Source organism: Anastrepha ludens, chromosome 4 (assembly GCF_028408465.1).
Source record: "Anastrepha ludens isolate Willacy chromosome 4, idAnaLude1.1, whole genome shotgun sequence".
NCBI lineage: Eukaryota > Metazoa > Arthropoda > Insecta > Diptera > Tephritidae > Anastrepha > Anastrepha ludens.
Window position 1 is genome coordinate 81,981,136 of NC_071500.1, and position 8,990 is coordinate 81,990,125.

General features: G+C 37.6%; 1 protein-coding gene across 1 annotated transcript in view; it reads left to right on the forward strand.

Annotated features, from left to right (window-relative positions):
• LOC128861892 (neuropeptides capa receptor) overlaps nucleotides 1-8,782 on the forward strand; it is an 86,072-nt gene extending 77,290 nt beyond the window's left edge. The window contains exon 7 of the mRNA XM_054100269.1: nucleotides 8,670-8,782. Coding sequence (XP_053956244.1) covers nucleotides 8,670-8,782 — 113 coding nt within the window. The remainder of the gene's footprint in view (nucleotides 1-8,669) is intronic.
• Nucleotides 8,783-8,990: the final 208 nt, after the last annotated feature.

The window sequence follows — 8,990 nt, forward strand, 5'->3', positions numbered from 1 at the left end:
ATCAATAATACAGAGTGGATGCTCTTCGGAGGAAGAAGTAGCTGCAATATTTTGGGTAAAGCGTAAAATATATGCTGTGGGCTATGTGAGAATAGTGGATACGGTTAACCACCCCAAGCGTTCATCGCAATTAGCAAAGTTGTAGTTTAAAACCGAAAAAATAAATTTTTTATATTATAGAACGGTCGTCGCAGTCTCCTGACTTAAACACATCTGCTCCGATCAATGCAGTCAGTCCTTATTGGATAGCGGTTCACTTCTTACGAGAGCATCGCAAACTGGTTCAATGAATGGATCAAGACAATAGAGCTTCGTCGGAGTAAATTTGTAGCCTCCAATGGCACATACTGCACATAATATCATGTATTATTTAGGCTAAGAAAGGACGGAATCTTATTCCCATACCCAATACGACCACATTTCAATACAGCAACCCAGTTTACTACTGCAATAATTGATGCCTAAACGTCCTTATACACTTTCAACATTCGTTCATAAATTTTCTTTGCTTTTAAATCTTACAAAAATATTAATTCGCTGAACGATACTTGATTTTTTCCCATGTAGAAAATACTGTGGCACCTCAATACTAAATGGTTTGTAAGCAAAGAATGAATTGACAGATTCAAATGAAACTCTACATACGTTCATATGGAGAGTGTATCAAAATAATAAAAAAAAAATACGCTAGTAGCAACACCCTCTCTTATCGAACCGCAAAACTTATTGAACAACCTAGTGCATCAAAGAGAGGAAAGGTATTTTGCTATTCCGACATATACTGCATAAAACACCTAACTTAATTTAATAGACATTATCTCTCACAAAATAGGCTCCCCGAAATGACGTGATTAAATACTAATTTTTAACCTCTGTCGGACTATTTTTGATCAAATCTGTCCGCATCTGGAACACTGTTCCAGCTTCAATTCGCACCAAGTTAGGTAAGAGCAACATGAAGAATGCTGTATTCATACACTTGTTTTATGGGTATTCATCTTGTTATCTTTGTTGTGCCATACAACTTCTTATTGTAATAATAATCTGTTGTTAAGGGCTCAGACATATTTTTTTTAATATCCCTGAAATTAGTAGTCCAAAGTCTTTTGCATGTATGTAAGTCAGTCTAATACTTGTAAAATGTCATGGACTGGGCATGATTTAAATTGAGTAAAATTTCTCAGTATTGCCGGCGAAAAACAAATAAGTATCCCACAATACCCGCCCTTACTTTATACTCAGTTACAAAAATTCCACAAACTCTTGACATTTCTTTTCGAGCGTTACGAACGGGAGCCGCGCTAGCACAAGCAATGGCAATAGGCAATGGAAAGCCTTTAAATACGAGGGGTGCCTTTTATATTTCGGGATTTGGCAACTCTGGTGTTGCAATCTGGCAACTGACAGCTGTATCGCAAAGTTTAAAAGCTCCTTCAAGAACCAGTGTTTATAGATGGTATGGTGAATTCAATCGTGGTCGTAGTTCACTCCAAGACGAATTTCGTGAAGGTCGTCCAAAATCAGTTGTTGTTCCGAAAACCATTGATGGTGTGCGCGAACTGATATTGCAAGATCGTCATGTGACGTATCGTGAGATTGAGACAATCTTAGGCATTAGTGGGACCAGCATACATTCAATATTGCATAAACATTTGACTGTCAAAAAAATTTGTTTGCGTTGGATCCCACACAATTTGTCAATCGCTCAAAAAAAGGCTCGTGTCGATTGGTCGAAGGAAATGCTCAAAAAATACGATCGCGGGGCTTCGAAACACGTCTATGACATCGTGACAGGTGGTGATGGATTTACGCGTATGAGCCCGAAAGTAAACCTCAGTCGTCTGTATGGGTGTTTCAAGATGAGCCAAATCCAACAAAAGTTGTTCGCGCACGAAGCACTTCCAAGCAAATGGTCGCCTGTTTTTTCGGAAAAACTGGGCATGTCGCAACCGTACCACTAGAACAACGCAGAACAGTAAATTCTGAGTGGTACACAACCATTTGTTTGCCAGTTGTCTTCCAAGAAATTAGGAAAACCAATCGCCAAAGACGGATCACTCTTCACGAGGACATTGCGAGCTCTCACACATCGGCTCAAACAACTACATTTTTGAGCACCCAAAACATCGAATTAATGGGTCATCCGCCGTATAGTTCTGACTTGGTACCGAATGACTTCTTCTTATTCCCGTACGTAAAAAAACAAACTAAAAGGGGTCAACGTTTTTCGACACCTGAAGAAGCGGTTGCGGCATTCAGAATGCATGTTTTGGAGGTACCTCATTCAGAGTGGCAAAAGTGCTTCGACAATTGGTTCAAACGCATGTAAAAGTGTATAGATCTTCATGGAGAATATTTTGAAAAACAATAAAGTAATTTTCGATGATTAAAATTTGTTTTTGTTCTCTAATCCCGACATATAAAAGGCACCCCTCGTATAATATAATTATTTCTGTTATGAAAACACTTTACATTTGTATAGATATAGTAAATGCAGCATCAAAAGGTTTCACTTCCTCCCTCTTCACGAATACCAAGTATTTTTTTGTTTTAAATGTTTTTTTTTTGTTACTGCTTATTATTTATTGGCTTTAGGCGCTATAAGTTGTGAGAGGCATAAAGCGATACTCTTTAATGCTATAAAATAAATATGCTGTAAAAAGCTACAATGAGTGGTTCTTTGTTGTGGATGAACTCATTTATTTAAGGTAAGTACACAATTTTCCATATTATATTTTAATAGAGAGAAAAGAATGCATGAGATGAATAAAATATAAAACACAGGGATAGATAAGATTTTTATTCCGTATTGTAAGTTGAGGATAAGCAATAAACATTGGTTTAGGTATCGAAAAATATGAATGTTGTTGTTATTGTAGCAGTTTAAAAACCCTGCCGAATGCAGTAAAATCACCGGGCGGCGTCGTCTTTCTCAACTAACGGCAGGCTCAGGCTCAGGAAACAAGGCTGTTCTGAGTGTCTTTCTCATTTTTGTAGCTAACCCTAAGTATATAAAACATAAAATGCTTAGATTTTGCATCCGTGGTCGGACAGTTTTTGAGGAAAATTACGGAAAGCCCATCGCTATCTGTCTGTATAAAAGTCTTTAAGTTATGTATATGTATAAGTATACATAAATAGAACTCAAAATAGTCGAATTAAAATAACTCAGTTGGTAAAAAACGTCATGTAATATTTTAAATACATCCCATTGTCATTCTACATATTACGAGAATAATATCACTTTGCAAGTATCCCTTCTGCAAAAGAAATTTGCTAATTCAACTCACAATTTCTTCACATGCCCTCTATGCTCCGAGTTTGTTTATGTATATGTACGTATGCAAAAGTACTTAAATATGCATACATACGTGCTTGAGTACAAACGGGCGGACAACTTGTTATCCATCAAGTTTGCAATTAGTCATCTCCTTGACCAGTTTACTCTAAAAACTTCGTCATTGGAAGTGGCTGATACTTGGAGTACACAGTGAAAACATCTGCATTAAAACTGGACTACAAAGTCATGATATGCATAATTTATAACATATGATAGGTATATATCGGGTGTTTTAGCAGCATAAGAACTATCGATATACATAGATAACTATGGTTTGACAGCTGAGATTGGCAACACTGTTTTGCGCATTTCTGTACAGTAAGCTTTGGCAAGTCATCATGAATCGTTTAACGCGACTACAACGCTTCTAAATTGCGGAAATTTATTTCGAAAAAAAAAAAAATATCTTCACAAAGTTCATAGAGCACTGGCGGAATCATCGGTTCTTACTTCTCTCGAAATGAGGAAGGAGTTGATGTTATGGTGAATCGCGAGCACTATGGAGGTATACTGACTGCATTTTTGTTTTCAAACATAACTGCGGGCTTAAAAATCGATTATTTGCAATATTCAAGGCAGCATTGATGCCCTACGACCAGATTTATTAGAAAAACCAGACAAAAATTGGACTAATAGAATGAACCATGTAACTCGTAGCCGCAGCGGACACATACCGAATATCATATTCAATATGCAATAAATACCATGAAATAATCTACCAGATTATAAGAAATAAAAGTTCATTTCAACAACATTTCACCTGGTATTATCATTTTAAGATCTCAAGCTCTTAAAAAACGGAGCATAAATATCATGCAAAGGGTACAAACAAATTAGAATCGCCATAACACGTCAAAAACTCGAACGTGTATAGGGGGAAAGAGAGAGATCTTCAAATACGTGTTGTCGACGAAGCAGAATCCTTAAAAATAGCAGAGGAATTGCAAGTCCACTCGAACCCGCTTACTACTGTTCTCGAACACAAAATCGGCATATAACGTCTAAAACCATGGTGAAAAGATGTTTAATGCTGTGGCCAATATCAGACGGCTCTCAGCGAATTTGACAGAATCAGATGATGGGCTGACATAGCAGGGGTAATGAATCGGTGTATTTACGAACAAAGTAAGAATGTTTTAGTGATATACGAAAAAATTAACACAATGTCACTTCATTCACGCCTGAACAGTACCTGATTGGTCGAATATGTGAATACGCATTTGGATGAGTGTGTGAATATGTGATAACAGAAAGTGCACTGGTCACACAATTTATTCGTACACTCACAGTTTATAAACAGATACACCTGATACTTAGCGTGATTTATACAAAAAAAAAAAAAATTTAAATATATTCATAAATATATATATATATATATATAAAATAACATTTTTATTCAATATTTAAGGAACAAAAACTTACAAATTCATTTCTGGAATTAGAGAACTTAAGGTAATAACGAAATAAGGCACAATTTTATACAAAAATATTATACGTACATAGCCATATAAAGAATATTAAAAAAAAATTATAATATTGTAGAAAAAAACGAGTATTCAGTACTTTGTTGGGTCGCCTTTAGTCTTAATAACTGCTTCCAAACGTCGATGCATACTTTTTACCAATACGTTAGTTTCATTAGCCAGTGTTTTGGTCATTGTCTTGTTGAAACAAGAACCCTTTGGCATCCAGTCCAAGTTTAAGTCATACAAATTGTACTTCAAAAGCAATAAAAACCATTTTCCCAGATGCAGCTATTCACCGCCAAACCATTGCATTTGCTCTTCGATGCTTAAGGGGTTCCGGTGGTCTAGAATTTTCAAAAAATCGATTTTTTTTTTTTTGTTTCAAGCCAACTCCGAACGGCAGATATTTTTATGAGGAGATTTTTCATGGCAGAAATACACTAGGGGGTTTACCATTGCCTACCGAGGGGCGACCGCTATTAGAAAAATGTTTTTCTTAATTTTGGTGTTTCACCGAGATTCGAACCTGCGTTCTCTCTGAGAATTCCGAATGGTAGTCACGCACTAATCATTCGGCTACGGCAGCCGCCAACACATATACAATATATACATATACATAGTATATAAATAAATATGTCACGCTCTTCATAAACAACTGCATATGTATTTATAAGTCGCCGTTCGAATTCGGCATAAAACTGTTCCTCCTTTTTATAGGAGGACGCGTACACCAAATTGGAGAGGGGGCTCGGCCAAACATCTAACAAAGGATGTACGTGCCAATTATATAAGTATATACATATGTGCACTTGCACTTGAATACATCAAAAACTCAGGCCATCGTTTGCGAATGGTAGCAAACTAACCAAAACGCTGTTGGACTTAACGCAAATTTACATTAAATTGCACAGGCGCTCATACATCCATATGTATGAACATATATATATCTGTAAATGCGCTCACATGTACGATTAGGAAAATTTAATCACACAATTCCCAATTTAGATGTGTAAACGTCAATCATTGTACTCCAACAGAACCATTAGTGATTGTTGTATATGTATGTACAAGCGCGCCTAGGCTTTTTTTCGTGGGAGGGATTTGTACAAAACTCTCTCAATGTTCCAAAAAACCAATAAGAAGACAACAAAAAAAAGACTTTTTAATGAAAACAAATTAAATTCAGACTCCAAAGAAACAAATAAAGATATTTAGTCGCATCAAAATAGAAAAAACTTTGATTTAGTTTCGACCCGTCGATTGTTTTCAGCAAATTTTTTTTAAATTCTTTCCTCCGTGGGGGTTGGAGTCTCTACAAATATACCGCTGGTAACTTTTAAATACACTCCCTCTCACTATATTAAGGGCAAATATTTTCCTTTTGTTTTTTCGTATCCTCTTCTCTTAATGTTAGTTGTAAACTAAAACCGACAAATGTTAATTTTTGAGTTACTTGACTAGGATCGCAGAGGAAAATGCCAAGATAAAAAGACGTTTTGGTTGTAAACTATTATTTGTTTTATTTAGTAATGTCATCATGCTTTGCAATTACTTCAAAAATTTGATTTGTAATAGAGTCTTGAAGAGATTTAAGGTAGTTTAAAGAAATCGTGTGCGAGTCTGTTTTCATCCAAGCCACGTGTCGTACTTTGGATCTACAACTTAGTGGTTCTGCCAATTGTGACATACGGCTGCCTAGTTTGGTGGTTAGCTCTTCAGAAGGGCTACAACTTCACTAAATTAGAGAGAGTGCAGAGAACTGCATGTGTGGGCATCACTGGTGGCTGTAGAACATGTCCCACCGCTGCGCTCAACGTTATTCTCCACTTAATTCCTGTGGATCTGCAGGTTAAATCCATTGCTGCTCAGAGTGCTATTAGACTGAAGGAGTTTCGCTTTTGGAGACAACTCCCTGTAGGGCATAGCAGCATCTTGAAGCAGATCTCCCCTTCCTTCTCTGAAATTCGCACCGACCATCCGCAAACAGTGCTTTGAGGGTTGTGCTAGGGCTATCTTTCCGAGCAGGCAAGATTGGAAAGAGGAGAGAGTTGTTGCGGATATAGATGCCTCTGTTTTCACTGACGGATCCAAAATGGAGTCTGGAGTGGGAGCGGGGATCTACTCCAAATCAGCCAGCATTTCGGTCTCCTATAAACTGCCGGAGACAAGCAGCGTCTTTCAAGCAGAGGTCTTCGCGATCCTGCAGGCATGCAAAATGCTTCGGGATCGCTGTTGTGAGGGACACATTAATATTTTTTCCGATAGCCAAGCTGCAATCAAGGCACTGTCGTCGCCGTATTGGAGCTCTCTTCTCGTGAACTCCTGTAAGGGGGAACTTAAACGCCTCGAACGTAAGGGAAACATTTCCCTCATCTGGGTTCCTGGGCACAGGAATATAGAGGGAAATGAAATTGCCGATGAGCTTGCCAGGAAGGGGGCGGCAGAACCGAATCCAGCTGCCCTCTTCTCAGACATCGGTATCCCCTTGGCCGTCGTTAAAGGGAAACTACACAACTTCTTTCTAAGAAAAGCGCAAGACAGATGGAGGTCTGTCTCATCGTGTGCCATTTCAAAAGCACTATGGCCTCAATACGATATAAACAGAACTCTTAAGGTGATGGGAACCCCCCGCCATTCAATTTCCAAACTCATTGCGGTGATCACTAGCCACTGGGTGATTGGCACTCACGCGGAGAAGCTTGGAATTCCGTACAACCCCCATTGCAGAAGCTGTGGGGATCCTACAGAGAAAGAGACTGTGGAACACTTTCTCTGCAGATGTCCGGCTTTGGCAGCTAGGCGCTTGATATTCCTCAGCGTACCCTTTGGGGATGACTTGATGAAATTCTCCAGCCTAGATCCCTTTTCTCTCCTCCGCTACATCAACAGCACTGGATGGCTGTAGGCGGTTTTATCTCCTCCCTTAATCCTTTCACAGGTAGTGGTCCACTTTATGATATCAAAACGGCACGGTACCTGGGGTACTCTTGCCATCTTACCTACCTACCTACCTACCTGTTTTCATCGCCTGAATGAAGGAAATTAAGGAAATTGTAGCTTCAAATTGTTTTCCATTCTGATATATTTTTCTAGCATTCTCACTGGTTGTTATGGAAAGAGTTGCTGGAATAATTAATAAATTATAGTGTATTTTTTCGGCACTTCTTGCCCTTTTCTGGCACTTCATGTTACAAATTATTTTATTGCAAGTACTTAATTCTAACTTTCCCTAAGTCTCATTCTGTCATCACTAGAAAAAATATGAAAGCCTTTTAAAATTATAATTAATTTAAAATTACCATTATCATTAAGGCGCGAGGTATTACCGAGAAAAAGTCAAAGGGGAAAGCCAACGAGTACATTTTTTTGTTTTAAAAATCCATAATAATCCATAATTTAAATGGCGAATAAATGAATCTATGGATGGTGTACCATACACAGTGATATACGATAACGAAAATCAACGCTTAGTCTGGATGTTTTGTTTTTTTTTTTTTTTTTGAATAAAACCATTCTTTTCAGCTTACTTCACAGCATTACTGAGTCATTTTTTTAATTCAAACTCACCATTGTGTTCGCATTATCATTGGTGTAAAAAAACGAAGGCAGTGCCAACATCTTTGACCAGTACTATTTTATATTTTTTATAGTATAAATTTGGACCGCTGATTGAATATTTTAATTTTATTGTCGTGCTAAGTATGGCATCCTTAATTGGTGTCAAAATTTTGGGAAGGGTTTGAACCCCAAAACCATCCCTATGTTGCGCGCATGGTTGTATGCAAATGCAAATATGAATATAGAAATTATTGACAGCAAATCTGAAACTCTTTCATGTTATGTTTCAAATTTCCCATTCACAGTGTCGGAATATTGTCGCAACAGGGGCGGAGGAGTAGCAAGTGCGTCCACAAGTCGACGTGCCATGACGCAGCAGTACTGGGACGAAATACACGAGCTCCACCCACTTAAGTAATGTAGTTGTTAGCTAATGCAAATTCAAAATTGACATAGTCCAGTGTTCGCACAAGTAAAACTGAATATACAAAGTACTCACGTATATATAGTAAATACATTTTATTTACATTGACATATGTGACTATGTATGTATGTATGAATATACTTTATATATAATATAAGAGGTAGAATTTAGTATTTTTATCATAGAACTCGATTTTAAAGGA